Below are 25,729 nucleotides of genomic sequence, written 5' to 3'. Positions count from 1 at the left end.
CGATGAAACATCTGAATCCCACAATTTCCTCTTAGTCAAAGCACAGGGCCGGACTAGGCTAAGAGGAGGGGAGGGGGGGTTTGCCAGTGGTGGTCCAGGGGGGATGTTCCCCCTGGCGGGGTTAAGGGGCAGAGCCCCTTGTGGGGGTTAGGGGGCGAAGCCCCCTAAAGCTGATGGGTAGGTCATATTCTGAGATAGGAAAATGGTCCCTTCTTGCATGAAACGGCATAAAATAAACAATAATAAAAAATGTTTTAAATAAGTGAGGTACATGTTTAGGCTAGGGGGGAGGGGGGGTGTGTGCGCAACCCCCATAACCCCCTCCCCCCCTGAATCCCACAATTTCCTCTTAGTCAAAGCACAGGGCCGGACTAGGCTAAAAGGAGGGGGGGGGGGGGGGTTGCCAGTGGTGGTCCAGGGGGATGTTCCCCGGTAGCACGGTCCGGCCCTGAAGCATGTACTTTGAACTTATGTGTGCATTTACCTCATGATGGAGGCGCATTCTTTTCGCTTTTGCTGGCTCTTCCGTTAATACGTGCATGCTACCGTGCGACTCAGTGAACAGAAGTAAATCGATTTCCTGAGCACAGATGTCCAGCGACTCGAATGAGGTGGGTTTACCACTGGAAGGGACGCTACCCGTTAAAAGATTATTGTTGATTAGTAGAGAGTAGTGTCCCATGCCAGAAAGCATTATCGACTAGTTTTGACTGTGGCCAAGAACGAACCGATAAACTCCAACCGGAAATACCTGCGACGTTGTTGACATCGGTACCGATTTTCAGGAACGAACAGACGACCAAGATGAGCCGATCAGGAGCCGAAATGAGGGCCAGGTTAGCTTTATTAGCACCCACTCGCTCGCATTCACATGTGCAAACAATCCTCTTTATGATTACAGTGATTGGAATGGGGGAAAGAACGAACTGTTGTCGGAATTGCCATGAAATTGACCGATTTTCTGCTTGATTTCGTGCTGTGACTTGTTGATCTGTCGTGATTTGGCGCAAGTTCCAAACGATAGGTGGTCAATTATAACATTTCACAAGCAGATTTGTTTCTTAGTCGGCTCCTACAGCTATCTTATGCTCCTTTTAATACGCTGCTGATTCATTCTCATTTCACAGACAATGAATTGTGTAATTTTGAGTGAATGAACCACACTCACTTTTCTTCGGTTTTGGATACAGTTCATCGTTTTGATTCTAAATGTTAGAAACATGCAAAGGAGATACTTGTTAAAAATCTTAGCAAGGTAATTATTGAAGCATATCAGCATTCTTGACAGCTAAATAGCTGAGACCAATAGTATTATAGTGTCATGTAAATTTCTGCGCCAGTGCTGTAGTAATAGTAACTAGTAGTTTTGTCCATTTTCAGTTTAGGGGACGTTGCAGAACAGTTGTTTCCCATTATGAATTCTATTAGCAGTTGTATTTTTTCCAGTGTATGTTTCTTTAAAAATGGCGGAAACCTTTTATAAATTCCATTGTCTTTGCAGTGAGAGTGAGTCCAAGACTATCCAGGATCGCATCACAGCGATTGAGAAGCACCTGGGTCAGCTATGTGACACGTTCGGATCCTACACACGGAAAACTGCACGCCTCAGGGATAAAGGTCAGTTGACTCTATGATTGCCTATTGTTTAAAAAAAAAGTTTAATTTATTCTTCAATTTCAAAGCAGAGTTTGCGCTGGTATTTCAAGACAACATTTGGGTTTTGTCAGAGTTGTTTAGTTGTTCCTTTTCCGTTAATGATTTGTAAAACCACTTAGGCTTAGGTTCACAAAAGACAAGACAAAAACCTGTATTTTCCGTATTATATGGTTTCCCAGTCAGCCAGCAGCAATATTAAAATGTGGTAAGACTACTAAGAGGGCTGTCATAACTTCAGCGATGCTTGAAATAGAAGCACACAAACTAAAATAGTTTTAAAGAACTAGCTCTTGTACTTGTAGAGGATAGAGCTGTTTATAATTTAATATAAGGCATATACTATGATATAGCTTTGCTCTTGTAACATTGAGGAAACATGTATGTACATTTAAGTACCGTACTTTGCAGGGTAACTTTATTTAGAAATTATGAAAATGAAAGCTGTGAGTAATTTTTTTAAGCATTGTTTTATTTCATGACATGTTAACACATGTTGTTGTACTGTGCAGGAGATCTACTGTGCAGGGAAATGGCAGAATATGCTGAATATGAGAAATGGAATCCCTCCTTACGCCAAGGCCTGACACATTTTGCTGAAAGTCTTTCAGCAGTTCAAGACTACAGAGAAGCTGAGGTAGGCCAGAACCCACGTGTAAAACTGCATGCCCATTGATAACTATTTACAGTAACTAGTGAAACACTGAAAAAGTTGTTCAGACTGTAGAAGAGTACATGTGTTGACATTTGTTTGAGTGTTGTTGGACGGTGTGCAGATTGGTGTTTAATTGTGTTGTTCGTAAAGCATAATGGTAATACCCACACAAAAAAATAGTCTGTTTACGGTATCCCGACCGACCCTATTTTTTCGCGCGACCCAAGACTTTTTTTGGCATTTGGGGGAGAAAAAAAAAAGGTCCTTGTTTTTTGGCAAAATAACTTAAAAATATGTTTAAACAAAAATAATAATAAAAAAAATCCTGACCTACCGACCCTATTTTTTTTGCCTATGTTACCGTAAACAGACTATTTTTTGGGGGGGGGCCTAATACATGTATGTAAAAGTAAGATGGTACATGTATTCTGACAGTGACAGAGGAATAATACAAATAGGAGAAATGTATCGGGTAATATCTTTTGGAGAGTGTTAAACGTGTGCGTGTGTGGGTGTGTGTGACTGTGTTTGAATTTATTCGGATTTAGTTCTCTTTCCTTGTTTGTATTGTGATTATGTAAGTGTAAAGCGCTCTGGGCTTGTCACCACGAGGTTTACGCGCTATATAAGTAATCGTTATTATTATTATTATTAAACGTGGGTGAGCATTATTTGCTTGTACATGTACAGTTAATTGTAATAGGGACAAATCATAGACGGTTTGTCCAGTTGTGGCAGGAAATGTCATTGTCTTATTATTTTATTTGTTCATTTTTTTGTATACATTATTTATTCATTTCTGTTCTGTACAGGTGCATCGACTAGAGAAGAAAGTGCTCACTCCACTGAGTGGCTATGGCCTCCTCTGCAAACAGACAAAGGTACAATTTTGTGACATAGTTTTAGCTTTTTATTTGTCTGTCAGAATTTGTTTAACGCATAGATCAGACTGATCTGTAAATCATCTTGTTTTTCTCTCTTTGTGTTATGAAACTGATCCTGTGGTGAAAATTGGTGGGAGGGGTGGGTTGTGTCATCTTATATCAGGGTACAGTAAGGCCTCCTTGTAACATCTCCAACAATCTGACAAAGTCAGGTCTTACAAGAGGAGGTGGGGCGGGGGGGATGTAGCTCAGTCGGTAGCTCGCTGGATTTGTATCCAGTTGGCCGCTGTCAGCGTGAGTTCGTCCCCACGTTCGGCGAGAGATTTATTTGTCAGAGTCAACTTTGTGTGCAGACTTTCCTCTGTGTCCGAACACCCCCGTGTGTACACGCAAGCACAAGACCAAGTGCGCACGAAAAAGATCCTGTAATCCATGTCAGAGTTCGGTGGGTTATAGAAACACGAAAATACCCAGCATGCTTCCTCCGAAAACGGTGTATGGCTGCCTAAATGGCGGGGTAAAAAACGGTCATACTTAGAGAATACTACATGGCTTGCTGTGTCGTACCAGATTTACACGAGTTTTTAAAAAAAATATTGAACTGCGAGCGAAAGCGAGCTGTTCACTATTTGAAAAAGCAACGAGTGTAAATCTGGTACGACACAGCAAGCCATGTAGTATTCTGTTTATCCAACATACTGTACTTACGTGTATTTTACTAAAAATGTCTTGCAGACGAGGCAGCTAAATTGAAGACGCTTGTTTTGGGACCTCGATCTCTTCTAAAGCCTCGTGCAATCTATTACGTTAAAGCAAAGAAACGTCACTCTGAAAGTGTGCAGTGACGTGTTAGTTCTAATAATTCATCGAGGGTAATTAGCGAGCGCAATTTTTGTTTCTATAATGACGTTTGTCTCGGTGACTTTGGCATCATAAGCAGTGGAAAAACAGGTCACTGCCAGACTTGCTTGACATGACCTCATTTACATGATATACACACGTGTGATTTGAACAATTATTATCTCATGGGTGTCTCTCTCACGTATGTAGGATAAACTTAAAATTCCACTCGTGCAAAAAAACACGAGTGTACGTGGGAGTTTCAGCCCACGAACGCAGAAGAAGAACAAGAGGAGGTGACTGACTCTAAGAATGAAGGTGAATTTACATGCATTTATCTCAGAGACTCGTACAAGGTAGGGTCTTTAACAGGGGAAAGTCGAGGGGTCTTTAAGTGGGCTTTCCACTGTACCAGTATACTTGTGTTGCAGAACGACCTGAAAGGAGCTTTCACAGCACAGTCCAAAGAACTGGCTCAGAAGAGGAAACTGGAACAGATGAAAATGAAGAGCCCACACAACAGACAACAAATTGTATCCTTTCTTCACTCTCTTGCTACTGTTTGCTGTGTTGGTGTCTGTAATGTTGGTTATACTGTACTAACATTTTACTTTTCAGGTCGCTGTAAGGACACAACTGGAAAAAAACAAAATGAATGAAAACTGAAGGGAAGGTCTCCACAGGACAATAACTCATGATTATAAGGTCAAAACGCATCAGAAGTGCAGTGCAGCTGCAGACATGATGAGTAGAGTGGTTGCAAAATGCAGTGTTTTTAGTAACAAAATGTTGCTGTAAAAGGAAGCCCTGGTGCAAACATAAGAGTACAATATTTTCCTTCTACTGCTGACATTTGTCTTTGCTTTTAGAACTTTGAAAAGCAACCAGAACTGAACTTGACAAGCCAAACAAATATAACTTCTGGAACTTGGTAACATTATTTCTGTGGGCTGCAGCTGTAATGTATTATAATTTGTTGTAATTGTGAGTTGTTCTTCAGTACTCGTGACAGAAAGGGGGAAAAGTGGTCAAAATTCAAATCTCTAGTTTTGTTTTTGAAATATAGCTTTTCATAAAGCAGAAATACTGTAGTATCTGATGTACATAAGAAAAAATCACTGGTTCACATGGTTCTTACATAATCTTACTTTTAAAGCTGGTTCTTGTGTGTCTGTGTGTATGTTTGTATGATGACGATAGGACCCGAAACGGCTGCACGGACTGAGACAGGAATTGCAGAGAATGTTCTTTGCCACTCGAGTCGTGTCGTAGGGTACTTTTGGAATAGCAAATTTGAAAGGATTCTTCAAAAAACGGCGGAAAACATTATATACCCTGTGAGCTATCGAGGATCCTCCCCGTCTGGGCTGTCGAAACACAGTCTTGTTAAAAGACGTTTTCAAATGGCTAACGGGGAGATACACTCGAAGCGCATTTAGCGAAGTAGTGTTGCCAAATCATCAAAGATCAACATTTCACTACACGGATCGATGCACACAGTCGAAATAGATGTGATTTTCACACGACCGAAGACTACTTACTAGCAGACTAGCAGACGACAAGATCTGAATATTTAGATCAGTGAGAGCAATCCGTTGAAGAACAGTTACTCCGCTTATACGTCTTCAGTTAAGCTTATTTCCCCTGCCATAAGTTTCCTTGCAGATCTGCAGTCGCGTAGTTAAATGAACTAGTGTCATCGTAAGATTCTTCTCAGTCAATGATCGAAGCACAGTAAGTTCTATGCTGACAAAAGTCACTTTAGGAAAACACGACCATTGACTTCATTTATGAGCCCAAAGGTAACAATATCGACAAGAATGTACGCATTTGACATTAAATGAAACATTCATAGACAGTTTCCAACTCACCAGATCTGCCAAAGAGCCTTCATTCGTGAAAAACGATGATTTTTATCAGACAGGTATCGGAAACAACCTCTTGGTAACCTGTGTTTCTTCTTCCGAGGCGACGTGACGGCGCCACATTTGTTTGTTTATGGCTGTTTATCGCAAAACAACACAGTTGAAATTTGTGTGTAAAATATCATAAATGTGTGGCGTGTAACCTCCGAATCAGTTCGTTATCGGCATTTCGATGGTAATTCAGTCAGAGTGGAGTTACTTTGAATCGAAGGTGAGGGTAACCTGCGTTGCATGTGCAACGGCGTGAACAAATTTGATTGCAATATTTTATACAGGAAGTAAATTTCAATGATTCTGGCTCAGTCTTGTAGATCTGTTATGCAGTGTTTTGGTAGTGTATCTGCTTTTCTACTATGAAGCTCATTTGGAGTGATACGCTGATCGAAGTGGGGTACCCTATGTGTGACATCAGCCGTATGCAGATTACGCCTCAGAACACTCCCGCATTTCACAAAGACAACAATAATTTGCAACATTTCAAGAACTGCATCAGTTTTATTAGATACTATTTAAACAAAAACAGCACAGACACGACTATTATCAACAGCACAGAACGGGAAGTAAGTCGGTAAAGACACTCCTAGTGTGCGTTCCCGTTTTTGGTCGCCATTTTTGCTAGCATTTTCACAGTAAATCTTAACATTTCCATATCTATTAAATGATTGTGGTATTTTCTTTGATTGTGGCGATTCTCCTATCTCTCTGGCATGTGATTGGTGCTTTGTGACCAGTTTCTCCCCTAGACTGTATTGAAAAATGCGTCCGTGTGAGCTGACCCCCACTTGTCACCAGTAGCAAAGAACAACTCATACATACAACTTGCCAGTTGCAGTGCTTGTATTTGCAAAGCTTTCAGGCTGATTGGTACATGGAGCCTGGTTTAATTTGGCTTATGGAGTGTGGGCCGGTATTGATGGCAAAAAAAACCTGGTGCATAATTGTGTGATCAGAAATTTGAGAAAAGATGGTGTCCTGCGTGAGTGGAATTTGTGCTACGTACATGCAATTAATTGATTGATGTAATTTGCTTTTGGTGATGGGCATTTTCCTTAACGTTTTTTCAGGCACAGGTAAATATGGGGAGGACATGGCTTGGCTTGTGAAACAATGGTGGTATTGTGTGTGACTGTTTAGAAGACAGCAGTTTGAAGACTGTATTGGCTGTAATTAATCTTGATTTAAAGTATCAACAGTTAGTTTTTCTGTTTTACATGTTTTGCAGAAGAAAACCGAGTGTGCACCACTTTGAAGTAAACTTTGATATTAAAGTTTTAACTGCTCATTTGTGTGCTAAACGTCTTTTAAACACCTGAAAAGAGTGAAATGTTTGCATAGTTTGTGAGTCAAAAGTCAAAACTCTTGTTTTCTGCAATGTTAGTTTCTGATGAGGATCTATGCTTGTTCTCGAACCATTTCCCTGCCCTTTTCAGGCGGAGTCAGACTTGCAGAAGGCCAGCATCAATGCCTCTCGAAGCCAGCACGCCCTGGAGCAGCAGATTGAAAGCTTCGAGGCCAAGAAAATCCGTGACATGAAAAATGTGCTGAGAGAGTTCTGCCAGGTGGAGATGCTGTTCCACGCCAAGGCCTTGGAGCACTACACGCAGTGCTACCAGACACTGGACATCGTGGATCCTGACAGCGACATGGAGGTGAGCTTTTCAACCTGACAAACGCAGTGGTCTAGTGGGTAACATGCCGGCCTCCCGTGCGGAAGGTTGAGGGTTCGAATCCTGCCCGTGCCTGGTGGGTTATAGGTGCAGACCTGCTAGTGCCTTATCCCCCTTTGTGTGTACATGCCAGCTAAAGACTAGGTGCGCACGGAACAGATCCTGTAATCCATGTCAGAGTTCGGTGGGTTATAGAAACACGAAAATACCAAGCATGCACCCCCCGGAATTGGCGTATGGCCGAGAAGAAGAAAAAGGTTTTTAACTGTCAGAGGGTTTTGTACAGGGGTACCTGTGACGAAAGGACACTCTTAGGACCAATCCTTGATGGACTTGTACACAGTGGGTGCAGATTTTTGTTTTTGTTTTTATGCCTGTGCTTTTTGTTCCGTGCCCCTATTTACATATCACTTATGCCTAGTTAATGCATAACATGCTGCACTTCTCTCTGAAGCTGACCCAAGATGCTTTGTTGCTTTTTGTTCCATGCCCCTATTTACATATCACTTATGCCTAGTTAATGCATAACATGCTGCACTTCTCTCTGAAGCTGACCCAAGATGCTTTGTTGCTTTTTGTTCCATGCCCCTATTTACATATCACTTATGCCTAGTTAATGCATAACATGCTGCACTTCTCTCTGAAGCTGACCCAAGATGCTTTGTTGCTTTTTGTTCCATTCCCCTATTTACATATCACTTATGCCTAGTTAATGCATAACATACTGCACTTCTCTCTGAAGCTGACCCAAGATGCTTTGTTGCTTTTTGTTCCATGCCCCTATTTACATATCACTTATGCCTAGTTAATGCATAACATGCTGCACTTCTCTCTGAAGCTGACCCAAGATGCTTTGTTGCTTTTTGTTCCATGCCCCTATTTACATATCACTTATGCCAAGTTAATGCTTATCATGCTGCACTTCTCTCTGAGGCTGACCCAAGATGCTTTGTTGTTGTTGTTGCAGGAATTCAGAAAGCAAATCATGCCAGCGAACACGTCACGGAAAGAGATGGCCCGCGCAGCCTCCCAGCAGTCCCTTGACTCTCAGACCAGCAGCAGAGACAGCAGGACGCCTGCCATCCCCCGCTCGCAGCCCCAACCCTCTGCTGTTCGAACCCCTGGTGCTCCTGTCAGCAATGGTATACGAAGGGAGGTGAGTGGGTGTGTTTTGCATCATGTGGCCTATGTTATTGTGAAGGATATGCTGTTGTTTCCATAGTATCTCTCTGTTACCCTCCCCTCCTTTTCCATTTTCTCTGTCTGAAGACTGACAAAACTGATTGTTGTAAACTAGGAACAGGAGAGAGAGAGAGAGAGAGAGAGAGAGAGAGAGAGAGAGAGAGAGAGAGAGAGAGAGAGAGAGAGAGAGAGAGAGAGAGAGAGTGTCTGTCTGTCTGTCTGTCTGTCTGTCTGTCTGTCTGTCTGTCTGTCTGTCTGTCTGTGCATGTGTTTGTGTGTGATGTGTTGACTTTGATGATTTAAAATGGCTGAACAGGTTTTCTTGTGAACCATGAAGCAACTGTAAAATTCTCTCTGCTGTTAGTAAGTCATTGTTATAGCTCAGAGGTTAACAGGATGAAGGGTCTGGCTCGTTTGACCAGCAAAACCTTTTCTCGAAATAACCCTGTTTGTGGACATGTTCAGATGCTACAGGTATAATGCAGAACTGCCTTTCTTGGTAAATTTAGTGGTGGTGAGGTTATTGTTCACTAATAACAGCAATGAAAGGTGTGCTTTATCTCTGTTGTATCAGCTGAACAGGTATTATTATTAGCACTGAAAGAAAGAGGTTAGTTACAATGTTCCATGGTTGCTTTTGTTTGTTTTGCACCTATTGTTAAGTTTGCCTGGTGAATTGTTTTAAAGCAGATTCTCTTGGAAATGACAAAAGATTGGTTATGCTTTTTAATTGTTTTCAAGGGTAGTTACAAGTTTTTCCAGATCAGTTTGAGCATCTCGTCTTTTGTTATTTTCCCCCAAGTTTTTTGCCTGTGCATCATTTACTAAGTTTGCTTGCAAATTTCTATTTAAGAAAGCTCAGCAGCGACTTTTTCTTCTCAAGAAGCTTAAATATTTTAATGTCAATCAAAGTGTTATGGAACTTGTGTATCGCAGTTTGATTGAAAGCATACTGACTTTTAACATTGTGACATGGTATGGTACCACAAATGTTAAAAACAAAGCTAAACTCCACCGCATTGTTGCGACGGCTAGCAAGCTTGTTGGGCAACCCCAACGACAGCTGACCAGTCTCTACGAAGCTGCCATTAAGCGGAAAGCTCTCAAAATTGTCAGTGATCCGATCCATCCTCTCAACCCCTGTTTCGAAATTCTCCCTTCAGGTAAACGTTATAAGGTCCCTTTGGCACGCACAAACCAGTTTAAAAAGTCATTCCTGCCTTCTGCAGTCACCATTTTAAATTCTTCTCGCATCACGTACAGGCTGGTCGGCTGGGAAAAAACAAACAATGTGTACATGTGAAGGTGTGTGTGAAATATTTGTAATGTGATTACTCTGCTGTGAAACCCAACTCCTGTGATATGAGAGGGTAAATTCACATAGTGCAATATCATATTTGATTGTATCCCTTTTATGTTTTATGTTTTATGTGTGTCGTCCTATACAATTGTTGTTATAATCGTTTACAGGCAGGCAAGGTGTGCCGAAGAAAAATTTCCATTTTTATGTAATATTTTAATTGACAATAAAGTGCTGTTATTGTTATTGTTATTGTTATTGTTATACTTTGTACTTTGTTCTTGTGTTAGTTTTTGTCTTGTTTTGATGAGCTAGCCAGGGGCTGTTTATTGCTAAATGTGTGTTTTTAACATCTGTTGGAGAAAGCTGTAGCTAGTCATTCTTAACATGTAATGGCTGTTTGCATGGAAAATAAGATGAATAGTTGTCTAGTATGTGGTGTAACTTTCAAATACTGACACAAAATATCAGGACTGATTCAGAGGAAATCTGCCAACGAGACTGCTATTTACTATTATAACTGCTTTATAATGAAACAATATCACACCCATCAAACCAGTCATCTTAACCCAGTTCATTGGTGTTTCTTGTTTCAGACACTGGAGGATGACAGTGATGATTATGAAGATGACGACGATGATGATGATGACGATGATGATGATGACGACTACACAGAAGGAGATTCCACAGCGAGGTCCACACCAAGAAATACCAATTCAAGATTGCGATGATGTTTTTGAAAGTTTCACCTGCCTCCGTTATCTGTCTGTTGTGCTTCACATCCGTCCATGATGCCTTCACTGTTTTTTCACACAGTTATATATAGACATGTATATATAAACCACTTTGTAATCATGACATTTTTATTTCTTTTGTGTCTGAAAATAAGCAACTGTGAATGTCAGCGCTTGATTGTAGTTGAAATATTGCATGGGATTTTTGTGATGAGCGTTAAAATTGAAGTTAATCAGAGTATGTAAAAGTGCATCTATATAATCCAACACTTGAGGAGACTGTTGAGTTGGTTTATAATTTTGGGGTAATTCTGACTAAGTTGTCATAAGTAAATCTATTTATTTCTTACCTTTGTTTTGTTTTGTTTTTTAAAGAACAACTTATTTTGGATGCTCGGTGGGAGCATTATACAGGTTATTAAAGATGTATTAAAGATGTTACTGTTTATCCCTCTTTCTATGTACACTTGTTAAACTGACACACAATGCATAACAGTCATACTGAAATCAGGTGTTATGTTTTGTCCATTCCACTGTCTTGACGACTATTTACGATTTTATTTAACATTCTGCCTATCATGTAAGCATCAAAACCCACATTCCAACTTTGAATTGAAGATTTAAATCAAATGCAGTGTTGTCTTTTGCATCTCAGTCACAGAGCACGTTTTACCTTTCTTTTAGGATTTTTTGACTCACATGCGGAAAACTTTAACGTTGGATATTTCTTGGACACTATTCAGTCTATCAGTACCAAATTTGGCAAGATGGTGTATGATGACAAGGCCCCAAAAAACATACATAGCATCTTGACCTTGCTTCAAGGTCAAGGTCGCAGGGGCCATAAATGTTGTCTAAAAAACAGTTATTTTTCACATTTTTTACATTTTCTCTGAAGTTTTTGAGATTTAATACCTCACCTATATATGATATATAGGGCAAAGTAAGCCCCATCTTTTGACACCAGTTTGGTTTACCTTGCTTCAAGGTCAAGGTCACAGGAGCTCTTCAAAGTTGGATTGTATACATATTTTGAAGTGACCTTGACCCTGAATTATGGAAGATAACTGTTTCAAACTTAAAAATTATGTGGGGCACATGTTATGCTTTCATCATGAGACACATTTGGTCACATATGATCAAGGTCAAGGTCACTTTGACCCTTATGAAATGTGACCAAAATAAGGTAGTGAACCACTAAAAGTGACCATATCTCATGGTAGAAAGAGCCAATAAGCACCATTGTACTTCCTATGTCTTGAATTAACAGCTTTGTGTTGCATGACCTTGGATGACCTTGACATGTATTTTGGTAGGAAAAATGTGTAAAGCAGTTCTTAGTGTATGATGTCATTGCTAGGTTTAGTTATTTGACCTTGACCCTGAAGGTCAAGGTCATGTAAAGGTCAAGGTCAAGCATGTGAGTCGTATGGGCTTTGCCCTTCTTGTTAAAGGTTTTCATTGTTTCTTATTTCTATATTTGTTGTTCAAAACTATTTTTTGATCCAAGAAGAGCCGTTCTGGGAGGGTTCCGTGTTGTATGTGACACAATCCCCCCCTCCCATAAAATATAAAAAAGAAAAAGACTGATTTGTCACTTGAGTGAGTTTGGAAACAGGTTGTGTTCTGGGTTTAAAATGTTGTTGTGTTTATGTTTCTTCTGTTAATATCAGAAACTGTTTTTGCATAACAATTGTGATTGCAGGATTTTTTGTGGCCAGGAACAATGTTGTGTTAATGTCGCGTTCAGAAACTGGTTTGGTGTATGACAATTGACATGAACGGAGGTATGCGTTATTTATTTGTGGATTTCAGATGCAGGTGCTGGTGTTTCAGCATACAGTTGCGAATGTAGTACAGTGGAACCCCCCAATTTAAGACTTCCTCCTTTTTAAGACCGTGATTTTTCTGGGTTTTTGTTCATAACATCTGTAAGTGTACCCCCATTTTTAAGACTCCCTCCTTTTTACATTTAGTCAAGTTTTGACTAAATGTTTTAACGTAGAGGGGGGAATCGAGACGAGGGTCGTGGTGTATGTGCGTGTGTGTGTCTGTCTGTGTGTGTGTGTGTGTGTGTGTGTGTGTAGAGCGATTCAGACTAAACTACTGGACCGATCTTGATGAAATTTGACATGAGAGTTCCTGGGTATGAAATCCCCGAACGTTTTTTTCATTTTTTTGATAAATGTCTTTGATGACGTCATATCCGGCTTTTCGTGAAAGTTGAGGCGGCACTGTCACGCCCTCATTTTTCAACCAAATTGGTTGAAATTTTGGTGAAGTAATCTTCGACGAAGCCCGGACTTCGGTATTGCATTTCAGCTTGGTGGCTTAAAAATTAATTAACTCACTCCCTACTGGCCGATTTTTCCTATGCTTTCCACTGTATACTGGCCATTTGTATTAGTTGGTAAAAAAATCATTACTAAAGAAGTACTCAACACAGATATTTGAAACTTTCAGGGTTTACTGTTGATATGTTGATGCCCTTCAGTGCAAAGTTTCAAGTGTTTTACTTAGAAAATAGCTGATTTAGGTGGGGGGTATAAATAACCCTTTTTCTGGCATCAAAATTACGCTGAACGCAGGGCCATCACTTCAAATTCGCGTGGTTTACTCACTCACTACGAACCACTGCTATCGCAGTGGTCCCATGCACACCCCTTCCCCACGAACCACTGCGATAGCAGTGTTTCAGCACGGGGCAGTGTTTCAGCACGTGTCGTACTGGTAGACGCCATTGTTGTTATGCAAATTTGCACAAAGCCAGCGAGTACGAAATCAAACCTCGCATCATCGTTCTACAGCAGACAGAAGTGAAACTAGCTTGGTAATTTGCAGACGATTGGTTAAACTTGAGAGCCAGCCTCTCTATTTTCGTACAAAAATTGACGTCATTGAGCTAAAAAAATCCAAAGGTCAAACACTGCTATCGCAGTGGTTCGTGGGGAAGTGGTGTGCATGGGACCACTGCGATAGCAGTGGTTCGTAGGGAGTGAGTTAATGACTTTGGTCATTAAAAATCGGAAAATTGTAAAAAAAATAAAAATTTATAAAACGATCCAAATTTACGTTCATCTTATTCTCCATAATTTTCTGATTAAAAACAAGCTCTGAAAATTAAATATATAAAAATGATTATCAAAATTAAATTGTCCAAATCAATTTAAAAACACTTTCATCTTATTCCTTGTCGGTTCCTGATTCCAAAAACATATAGATATGATATGTTTGGATTAAAAACACGCTCAGAAAGTTAAAACAAAGAGAGGTACAGAAAAGCGTGCTATCCTTCTCAGCGCAACTACTACCCCGCTCTTCTTGTCAATTTCACTGCCTTTGCCATGAGCGGTGGACTGACGATGCTACGAGTATACGGTCTTGCTGAAAAATGGCATTGCGTTCAGTTTCATTCTGTGAGTTCGACAGCTACTTGACTAAATGTTGTATTTTCGCCTTACGCGACTTGTTAAGACCTGATTTTCTCAGATTTTTTAAGGTCTTAAAAGGGGGGTTCCACCGTATTTACCCTACACACATCTTTTTGAAATGTTGCTTTGGTTAGCGGCTGTACACAACAATGGTTCATTAGGTCAACTGACATCAGTGTTACTGTCAAATCTTTGTTCTTACACACGACAGTTGAAAGTGGTCAGGTACCTCCAGATTGTGTCCATAAATAAAATGCACATGTATTTTTCTAGGTATCTTTGTTTCATTTATTGTGCTTTGAAGCAGAAGCTCTTGTGCACACTTTTGGGGTTGTGATCGCAGCATAATTGCAGCACAGAATATATCATTCCAGAGTGTCTCAAATTCATGTCACAGCAGGTGTTTGGTTAGCAGATTTCCAGTGTTCATCAGAATTGAACACTGGTAATCTGACCAATAGCAAAATCTGTTACATTCTAAACCCAGCTTGATTGAATTATAGTACATTTTTGTGGTTGACTTTTTATATTTTAGTTTGTATTAGCAAAGCTGTGATTGTTCTGTATTTACAGTGAAAATTGCCACACATTGACATTTCTTGTATTTGAGAAATAATTTGTTCCAGCAGTCATCATCTGGACCACACAACGTTGGGACCAATATTCATCAACTTGTACTTTTATGTTACTCTTGGGCCTTTAACTCATGTCAGTGGGCGAGTATGTTAGTTACTATGTTTAAGTAGTGTGACTAGGTCTTTGTTGTTCTTTATTTCTCACTGTTCCTTTATACATCACGTCATATCTGCCCATATAACAGATGCTCCTTTAGAGTGCAAAGTTTTGACTGATCATTATTTGACTGAAGATTGATATTTTAAAGTCTTTCGCATTGTTAGTTTTCTTTGTCTTAACTCCTAGCACTGAAATGCTATTTTCTGTGTGTGAAACGCTCCTGGGGCTTTGCATCAATTTCTATTTTCCTTCCTCATCTTCTCTCTCAGCTACTTTTTTCTTAACGTGTGAATCAAATCAAAATCTGGAAGTGATATTTCGAACTGCCTTGTAATGCTTTGATTTACTGTAGTTGACGGAGTAGTAATGTGGTATTCAAAATTGAAACTACCTCTGATATGGATTTTTTTTCAATGTCTGATAAATTTTGAAATTATTGTTCTTTTTCCACTGGTCAACAAGTATAGAAATACTGTACCGTACTTGGATGATCTGATTGTGCCATGTATGCGAAACTACTTGTAAATTAAATACATTTGTATGTGTGTGCAAGTTTTTTGTTATAATCTAAGTATTTATTAATTATTTTTCAAGGAGAGCTTCACTGAACAGTCATTTCGTTTGTCATAGTGCGCTCTTCTGGGCTAGGGATTGTGATTTTATTCATCCAAACTGGCCCCACCCTGCGCCCGTCACTCCATCTACACAAGGATTTGTTGTACTTATGTGTTTTTGTTTGCTTTAGTTAAGTTCAGCATAATTTCATTTCTAAGCCAAGTATTAGACTGCCCGACTTGCATGGGTGCAACTCTGCCGGCTACACGCCGGCAGCCGGTTTTTGGTTTCATCGGCTGCCGATGTTTTTGTTCCAGGAGAGGTTTTTTTTTGCATTTTAAATACTAAAAAAGCTGGACCCCAACTTTTGCCGGTTTTTGGAATTTTCCAGGTTGCACCCATGGACTTGTATGTGATGGGCTGCAAGATTGATATCAGTAAGGTGAGGAGTGCATGAAGTTGAGAGACGCATGTCTGAAGAGTGCTCATGAAGTAATTGTCAAAACGTATTTGTTGTTCATGACGGCGAAGGTGAATGGCTGCATGTATAAACCACAACTCATTTATTCAGCTTATCGCCACGATGAAGTATACTTGAAGTATTTATACATTTGAAGCCATATTTCAGATGTAGGTTTTTAGACATCCTAGCGAAACATACTACTATGTTGTAAATAGTCAAACACTTTATAGTAGTCGAGTTAAACCTCAGTTACTTTTTTAGTCAATATCATTTTGTATATCATGAGAAACTGTGATAAATGTCATCTGTTCACCAGCATGAAAAGTATATTTAATTGTTCTCAGCTGTAATTAGTAGAAATTATTGAGGCTTTCTTACACTGCATGTGTGAGTCGGTGAAGTTTAGGAGTCCCCTTTACAGAAGTCAGTGAAGTGTACCGTTAGTTTTACATGATGTTGTGCAGGTTTTGTAAATTTGTTGCTCACTATTTACACGTGGAAAGTATGTCAAGTCTTTTTTATATGCTGTGGTTTGATCTAGAAGCTGCGTAGTCTGCCACAGTGCATACTCCTGCTTTTGTAGAGACCACTTCTGCTTTTAATTGTTCATGGATACTCTTGCATTCCCTTTGTTTTGGTCAAATGATGTGTTATGGTCAATTTAATGGCATATGAAGAATTTATTTGTCTGTGTTCAGATTTTTGTTGTGTGAATGTTTTTGACAGCAGTTAAATGCATCTACACAAGCATGAGTGCAGATTCTTATTTTGCATCAGTCTCAGACGATAATTAGATTGTAGGGACAATAATATGAGTTATTTCTAATATGCTGACTGTTAGCAAATGATAACAAGGCATGTCGAGAAAAAAGATATCAAGCATGAGCCTTTTAGGCGAATGCTGATATCGTTTGTGAGACATGACTGTTGTCATTTGCTAACAGTCCGCATATTAGAAATAACAGTTTTATTACCGTTTAAATCGACCAAAAGAAATTTCGAAGCGACCCCGCGAATTAGACAGAACAGCTGCAATGGGAACTTGAGCGCTCCTACCTGATTATGCCTGTCAGTCAAAGAATTCTCGTGACCTGGGTCAGCCAATCAGAGTAATACTCCTGACGTGATGAATATTCACAGATCAAATGCGTTTGACACACAACAATCTCACAAGATAAACCATGTTCAACATGCGTTTCGGTTGCTTCGCTTTTTCTTGTTGAATAGAGAGCGACAGATTTAGAACCGACTCAAGACGGATGGGAAATGACGTAAAGATACATTTGATGTAACGCAAGTGACGCAATTTCACTTGATTTTCCGAACTTAGGTAATTTAGATTTCAAGTGAGCGGGTCGGCATTTCACACTCGGAGGATGGGCGGTACCTTGCTGTTCCGTAAAGCACCCACGACAAAACTCGCTTATCGGTGGTTTTTTAGATAAAGAGAGTATTATCTGACAGCATTTGAAGTGTCATTCTGTAGAATAAATCACGCTGATATTGTTGATTTACATTTTTACTTTGTTTTGTCAATTTTTAGCTTGATATACAAAAAGGGTCCCTGCCTGAACGTTATAACATTTAACAGGTCACCTAGAATCCGTCCTGATTGGTCAAAAAGCCATATGGGGCACTGAATTGGTAATAAAAAAACTATTACGAACTATGCTGCGCGTGCACACACAGACACACACACTTACACACACAGAGAGCAATTTGAACTTCACATTTCACAACAGATAGTTTAGAAACAATACATGTATGTTGTTCAACAACTTTTTTTGGTCCAAATAATTCCTTTTTTTATTTGATATGTTTCATGGATTAGTTTTTCAAAATCAGCATACAGATTGTGCAAAGCAGGTGTGAAAATCAATCAATTTGAAACAAACAGTCAGTTGCAAGAAAACAACAAAATAAGCCTAAATACAAAACAAGTCGCATAAGGCGAAATTACTACATTTAGTCAAGCTGTGGAACTCACAGAATGAAACTGAACGTAGTCCGCCGCTAGTGCAAAAGGCAGTGAAAGTGACGAGCCTGTTTGGCGCGGTAGCGGTAATTGCGCTGTGCTTCATAGCACGCTTTACTGCACCTCTCTTCGTTTTAACTTTCTGAGCGTGTTTTTAATCCAAACATATCATATCTATATGTTTTTGGAATCAGGAACCGACAAGGAATAAGATGAAAGTGTTTTTAAATTGATTTCGAAAATTTAATTTTGATCATAATTTTTATATTTTTAATTTTCAGAGCTTGTTTTTAATCCAAATATAACATATTTATATGTTTTTGGAATCAGGAAATGATGAAGAATAAGATGAACGTAAATTTGGATTGTTTTATAAAAAAACTATTTTTTTACAATTTTCAGATTTGTAATGACCAAAGTCATTAATTAATTTTTAAGCCACCAAGCTGAAATGTAATACCGAAGTCCGGCCTTTGTCGAAGATTGCTTGGCCAAACTTTCAATCAATTTGATGGAAAAATGAGGGTGTGACAGTGCCGCCTCAACTTTGACAAAAACCCGGATATGACGTCATCAAAGACATTTATCCAAAAAAAAAGAAAAAAACGTCCGGGGATATCATTCCCAGGAACTCTCATGTCAAATTTCATAAAGATCGGTCCAGTAGTTTACTCTGAATCGCTCTACACACACACACGCACACACACACACACACACACATACACACACATACACCACGACCCTCGTCTCGATTCCCCCCTCTATGTTAAAACATTTAGTCATAACTTGACTAAATGTAATGATATAACAACTCTGTAATCATAACAATTCATGGCTGTTTTTACCCTGTTATCCGTAATGCTTGATAGTAAACGTTCTAACAATTAAACAAGTCATGTTTAAATTACATAACCTATTAAAAAGACCGGGTGTATAAAAATTGTATAAAACAAGTCGCGTAAGGCGAAAATACAATATTTAGTCAAGTAGCTGCCATTTTTCAGCAAGAGCGTATACTCGTAGCATCGTCAGTCCACCGCTCATGGCAAAGGCAGTGAAATTGACAAGAAGAGCGGGGTAGTAGTTGCGCTAAGAAGGATAGCACGCTTTTCTGTACCTCTCTTTGTTTTAACTTTCTGAGCGTGTTTTTAATCCAAACATATCATATCTATATGTTTTTGGAATCAGGAACCGACAAGGAATAAGATGAAAGTGTTTTTAAATTGATTTGGACAATTTAATTTTGATAATAATTTTTATATATTTAATTTTCAGAGCTTGTTTTTAATCCGAATATAACATATTTATATGTTTTTGGAATCAGCAAATGATGGAGAATAAGATAAACGTAAATTTGGATCGTTTTATAAATTTTTAATTTTTTTTACAATTTTCAGATTTTTAATGACCAAAGTCATGAATTAATTTTTAAGCCACCAAGCTGAAATGCAATACCGAACCCCGGGCTTCGTCGAAGAGTACTTGACCAAAATTTCAACCAATTTGGTTGAAAAATGAGGGCGTGACAGTGCCGCCTCAACTTTCACGAAAAGCCGGATATGACGTCATCAAAGACATTTATCAAAAAAATGAAAAAAAACGTATGGGGATTTCATACCCAGGAACTCTCATGTCAAATTTCATAAAGATCGGTCCAGTAGTTTAGTCTGAATCGCTCTACACACACACACACACACACACACAGACACACAGACACACAGACACACGCACATACACCACGACCCTCGTTTCGATTCCCCCTCGATGTTAAAATATTTAGTCAAAACTTGACTAAATATAATAAAATGAAGCAAAAAAACATGACTTAAGAAGTGAATGCATGCAGATTTTAGACAAAAACCTGGAGACTATATTATTATGAAGTAAATGCCGTAAACAGAGATTAATGTTATCACCAACAAGGACAACGTAACGCTCATGCTTGATGAGACGTCAACCTCCAGGATGTCCTAAATCATGAACTCTTGGCAGTCCCACTGGCCATTGCTGAAATGAATGGACAGCTTCGTTCAGGTCCAAAGGCGATACTTGTTCAAACCCTGACCAGTGAAGTTCCATGTCCTCCTCAGCTAGAAGCAACAGATCTGGAAAAGGAAGCCACACTCATCCTTGATGGCCAAGCACTGGTCAATGCCATAGGAAAACCACAGACAGCAGTGACATTTAGAGACCTGGCAGACGTCTTCATTGAAGCTGTTCTTTGGAGCGGAGCAGACTTCCAAAGAATTGACGTTTTGTTTGACAGGTACTATGAGCTTTCCATCAAAGGAGGAACCAGAAATCGGCGCAAACAAGGCGCAGTTGCAATCAGAAGGATGATTGAAAGCAAAGATGTCCCTCTCCCAGCCAAGTGGGACAACTTCCTCGCCCATCAAAAAAACAAAGCAGACCTCGCAAGATTCCTTTCTCAACAGCTGATCTTGAAGGCACCCAATGACAAAACAGTTGTTGCTGCTGGTGGCTTCAGCAATGAAGAGAGAGCAGAGACATCTGATCAAAGAGTTGATGTGGAGCATTTGGAGGCCAGACATGAAGAGGCTGACACAAGGATCATCTTGCACTGCGTCAACAGCCAGGCTGCAAGCATTGTTGTGTCTGCAAGAGACACTGACGTCCTTGTGTTACTACTTGCACATTTCCACAGGATGCCCTGCCAGAAAGTGTGGATGAAGACGGGAACAGCCAAGCAGAGAAAGTATCTCCCAGTCCACACCATTGTGGAACACTTGAGACTGCACCAAGATGCCCTTGAAGCTTTGCCTGCTTTTCATGCACTGACCGGCAGTGACACGACCTCTTACCTGGCTGGGCACACAAAGAAGACGTGCTGGGTAACCTTCAAAGAGCACTACCGTCTCCTGCAGTGCCTTGGAGAAGACCCTGATCTTGGGGACAAAACCATCCAAGAAGCAGAAGAGTTCGTTTGCAAAGTCTATGGCGTGTCAGACACATCCAACATCAATGAAGCACGCTGCAAGCTATTTGTCAAAGGCGTCATACCAGAGAAGCTTCCACCAACCAAGGATGCGTTGTTACATCACATCAGACGTGCACACTTCCAGGCAACAGTGTGGCGACAGGCTCACCTGCAGCATCCAGTCCTGCCTCCCACTGCGACCATGGGATGGAAACTCGAAGCCGAGACAATTATTCCTGTTCTTACATCGAACGCAGAAGAAGAAGAAGAATTCCTGTTCTGATGTCACTGGCCCCCGTCCCAGAGTCCTGTTTGGAACTGATCAGCTGCAGCTGCACCACGAGATGCATAACAGCCCGCTGCAAATGCAAGAGGTCACACTTACCATGCACATGGGCTTGCAGATGCAGAAGAGACAATGAGAACTGCAAAAATGAATGACTCCCAGCTCAAGTTCCCCAACGTGTACAACAGCACTAATGCTAAGACTTGTGTGGTCGAGCTTGATACTTCAGTGTAAACATGTTTTGCACGGGAAGAAGACAGCAGTTTGAAGTACATTACAGCAACTGTAGTTTAGACAACTAGATTCAGAATGGTTCACTTAGATGTGTTTCCAATTCGAAGAAGCGAACTATGTGATGACATAGTATGCAAAGTGCAGCTTTCAATTCTCGTTGATAGCAGTGATTGTGTGATTTTTTTTTCCAGTCAGTAAACAAAGTAATTTTGTGCTATGCGTCTGAACAACTATACTGACTTACAATTGGATGCTTAAAGAGCATGTTTCATGCTTGCTACGTAGTTTCTAATTCTTTGTTTGAACCTCTTTTTACAAAAGGTTGTACCCACTAAGTACAGTACTACTTACGGTTTTTGTCATGATAGTGTAAATCTCATGTCCTTGTTTGTTTGTTTGTTTGTTTTCATCAGTTACCATCACCAGTATTAACTCTTGTTACAACAGCTTTTCCAGCCTGGCTAAATGTGACCTTGGGGAGATGGGTCAGCATTGATTTTGCTTAATGTTTTCAAACAATATTTTAATTGATATTTAGTCAGACATTATGCGTTTTTAGGGCCGGACTAGGTAAGTATTGGGGGTGGGGGTTACAGATGGGGGTCCAGGGGGCGAATTCGCCCCCTTGAAGCTGAACGTTTTTTGATGTTTCTGGAGAGAAAGGAAGCCTCTCCTTGAACGAACGAAAAAGGTAAATTCGACAGCAAGCTGTATAGGCAATGAAGAAGAATTGAGATTGTAAGGACTCATACTTTTCATCACAAAAATCGTTGGAAGGGGTGAGAGGTGCGATTTCTCCTCGGATTTCATGATGATCCTGATGCAACATGATCCCCTTCCCTCCCCCACAAAACAACAACAACAACAAAAAACAATGCGTTTGGGAGGTACATGCTTAAGCCAGGGGGGGGGGGGGGGGGTTGCGCAACCCCTGTAACCCCCCCCTCCACCCTAGTCCGGCCCTGCGTTTTTATTGTTCTAGTCCAGGTTACTGCATTATAAAGGATGGTCTTGTTGTTCAATTATTTCAAACTTTGACATTCTGAACTGCCACAACGCGGCATATGACATTAACACAATGTCATGTAATTGTGTTTTTTTAATTTTTTTTGTTTCAGGAAGAGTTTATCAAAAATTGCTTTCACTTTCGTAATTTTTCTTTTACATGGAACACAAGTGGTGATAATTATATTTGTTACTTTCAACAGTAAAGGCGAAATCTTTGATTGCAGCTCTTGGTGTTCTGTGATCTTATGCGTTACTTTTTGGTGTAAGTTTATTTACCGCAATTTTGAATCGTATGCTTCAACCAAGGTACATTTTGCTTTTAAGTATCGTATTTACGGATCAGCGGCATGACAGACCATGACAGAATCGTGAAGAAATCAGAACATGTTTTGCAAGATGTTGTATGATTCTCTGAACGTAAGAGTTTCCTAACCGGCCGGCGGCCATCTTACTTTTTATTTTTATTTTTATACCTCTAACTCCTAAGATATGACATTCAGAGCTTGGCAGACGGCAGAAATGAACTCAGCACCCCTAAATCCATAAAGTAAGATCCATGAAGTGCTTTTCCTCAAAAATGCCTCCCGCTTTTTATAGAGAGCGAATTTCACATTTCCGGACCTGTCTATAAAACGTGACAGACAAAGCTCACTAAGCCGTCATCATGCGTCATGAAGACTGAAGAAAAGTCACGTACTGACTTGAAGTTATAACAATCTTCACTGTGACTCGCGCAACCATCATCAAGTTTATTATATGTACAGGGTTTGCATGTTCAGATCTTGTCTGTCATCATAGTGTCAGTCAAAGTAAAACAAACAAACAAAAAACAAAAACATCCCAGAAAATAAACAAACAAGCAACCTCACCTCAAACCCCCGCCCCCAATTCGCCCAGAAAATGATCAAGGTTCGATCACCGAGGAAACAATTAAAGTTCATACACCCGGTAGATTGCAGAAGTCAGGGGGTTGGCTATTCACAGTGTCCTGCACAAAGCACGGAACAAGGCCTTGCAGTTGTCTCTGAACTTACGCCGAAGAAGCAGCAGAAAAAAAGGCGTTGCCCAGTAAATCATCAAGATTCATTCACGCAGTATTCAATCAAAGAACACTCGCCCAGTAAATCGCTTAAGTCACAGTTTGGTTTTTACACAGTTTCGTGTACCAAGCCGCACGCAACAACTGAGATATATACGTTGACGCTGAAGAAGCCGTATGCACAGTTCATTCGCCTATGCAGTTAGTTCTTGAAGTGATCAGAGCGTAGGTTTTCTGCGCCTAGCACGGAACAAGTCCTTGAAGTTTTCTCTGAACTTGACGCTGAAGAAGCCGTAGACGAATGCGTTGGCCATGCTGTTGAGATAGTAGGAGGACAAGGCGATGCTCTTCCAGTTGTACCCACAGTCTGTCAGGTTTTCACACCAGGTGGGCGGCTTCTGGTTTCCGAACCTGCACCATATGATGTCATGTGTTCATTTTTTTAAATCAGAAATAGATAGACTCGATCCTAACGTTCCAATTCTATATCATTAAAAAGGCCTCTTCCTGTCTGCCTGTCTGCCTGTCAGTGTCTGTCTGTGTCTGTCTGTCTGTCTGTCTGTCTGTGTCTGTCTGTCTGTCTGTCTGTCTGTCTGTCTCTGTCCGTCCGTCTGTCTGTCTGTCTGTCACACATTTGGTCGCTTATAACTCCGGTGTTAATAAGTCGATATATGCCTGAAATGAGGCATGACATATATGCCATACCTTTGGCATGTTTGTGGGGAACCAGCCAATCGCTAAGCAAAACCCGGAGCTATCCGACTGCGATTAAGCGCTCACGCGTGCTTACATTTCTTCGCTCATACCTCGAGTGACCGATTCGCCTAAACTTTGACGTGAGCTTGGCTATCTCTGGCAAAGCCGTGTGCCAAATTTTGGACAAAACTCTTGATAATCTTCGGAGGTACAATCGAAAGAAAGCAAGTTTGCCTGCTTCATCGCTTTGTATAGCCAGCCGTTTTCGACCGAAGTGCACAGCTACGATTCGGAGTCAACTAGTGGCATATTGATTTCAGTTTTTGCCACTCACGCTGGCGGTCGGGGTTCGACTCCCACCCCAAGCGATATATTTTTTCGCTTTTCAATTCACTGGGTATCTGTGTGAATTCAATGTGCGTGGGTTTATTTTTTCATGTATGGGCGTGTTGTTTTTACATTTAGTCAAGGTCTGCACATAAGCTGACCTGGGAGATCAGAAACATCTCCACCCTTAACCTAGCACTAAGGCGCGGCCGGGATTCGAACCCGCGACCTTCCGCACACGAGACTGGCGTCTTATCCGGCCAGGCGTGCCCGTCACCACCGCTTCAAATTTCGTCTCTTATTCATTCAGCTGGGGTCTATTTATGACTTTCCGGGCCAACGAGGTTGAAAAATAGGGATACAATCATGTACAGAATTCTGTACAGCAAACGCTACCCGAAACCCCACCTATTCGGCGTGTATGACCTTGAGAGCTTCAGTCAACGCTTGAATTTTGCAGGGATAATATCCGGTTTGCTCTCTCAAGACTGATCATCTTTTATCTTCAAGAGAGATCAAGGGGAAAAAATAAACGCCCCGGCGTAGATTCGAACTCTCGACCTCGAGACTTCGTGTCTCATGTCCTAACCACTAGGCTACTGCGCCAATTGAGAAAAAGAAGGAAAAACATTTATATAAATTCATGGTATGTTATTCTTGAAGCAGCATGATTTATATCTCCATCCGCCCATTGTTCAGAAGTGAATACATGTATAACTATTTCTTAGATGTCTGTTTTCAACTGCACAGAGCTTTGAAGAGATTCAATTACTGTTCTTGTCATTTTTCTTGCATGTTGTAAATAGAGATATCGCAGCTATTTGCATAGCGCGAATGTCGTGTAGCATGACGGTGTAAACATGTACTGCGATTCCGTGAAACATGTTTGCAAATAAAGGCAAATTTTAACGGCAATTTTAACGTTTTTGCAACGCATGAATGGTAATTCAAGTGTAGAATGATATAAAATTATCAATTTTTTTTTTTATCTTTGACAACACTGGTGAAGTGGCCTAGCGGTTAAGACATCGGCCCCGACATTTCGAGGTCCCAAGGCCTTCGAATTCGAATCCCTGCCAAGTCGTTTATTTGTTCTGCTCGATCCTTCTTGACAAATATGCTCAGCTCTGAGAGAGCAAACCGGATGTCACCACTGCAAAATTCAAGCGTTGACTGAAGCTCTCAAGGTCATACACGCCGTA

General features: G+C 40.4%; 2 protein-coding genes across 2 annotated transcripts in view; one reads left to right on the top strand and one right to left on the bottom strand.

Moving 5' to 3' along the window:
- The first annotated feature begins 710 nt into the window (after window positions 1-710).
- On the top strand, window positions 711-16,707 carry LOC138965254 (CBY1-interacting BAR domain-containing protein 1-like). Its single transcript, XM_070337381.1, has 9 exons — window positions 711-836; window positions 1,502-1,617; window positions 2,166-2,290; window positions 3,121-3,189; window positions 4,464-4,565; window positions 7,022-7,027; window positions 7,388-7,606; window positions 8,592-8,780; window positions 10,703-16,707. The coding sequence occupies exons 1-9, from the start codon at window positions 805-807 to the stop codon at window positions 10,835-10,837; spliced, it is 993 nt and encodes a 330-aa protein (XP_070193482.1). The 5' UTR covers window positions 711-804; the 3' UTR covers window positions 10,838-16,707.
- A 5,664-nt stretch (window positions 16,708-22,371) lies between these two features.
- The window catches only part of LOC138969582 (cholecystokinin receptor type A-like), a 14,637-nt gene continuing 11,279 nt past the window's right edge, over window positions 22,372-25,729 (bottom strand). The window contains exon 3 of the mRNA XM_070342468.1: window positions 22,372-23,915. Coding sequence (XP_070198569.1) covers window positions 23,723-23,915 — 193 coding nt within the window. The 3' untranslated portion in view covers window positions 22,372-23,722. The remainder of the gene's footprint in view (window positions 23,916-25,729) is intronic.

The sequence above is a fragment of the Littorina saxatilis genome, linkage group LG1 (assembly GCF_037325665.1).
Source record: "Littorina saxatilis isolate snail1 linkage group LG1, US_GU_Lsax_2.0, whole genome shotgun sequence".
In the NCBI taxonomy this organism is placed as follows: Eukaryota; Metazoa; Mollusca; class Gastropoda; order Littorinimorpha; family Littorinidae; genus Littorina; species Littorina saxatilis.
This window is presented reverse-complemented; position numbering and strand designations above follow the sequence as displayed.

What these genes read in the sequence shown, in the direction of transcription:
- LOC138965254 (XM_070337381.1), top strand. Translation starts at nt 805, where the DNA reads ATGAGCCGATCAGGAGCCGAAATGAGGGCCAG. An exon ending in TCCTCTGCAAACAGACAAAG is followed by an intron (nt 3,190 to 4,463) that starts GTACAATTTTGT and finishes CTTGTGTTGCAG; the next exon opens with AACGACCTGAAAGGAGCTTT. An exon ending in ATCCTGACAGCGACATGGAG is followed by an intron (nt 7,607 to 8,591) that starts GTGAGCTTTTCA and finishes TTGTTGTTGCAG; the next exon opens with GAATTCAGAAAGCAAATCAT.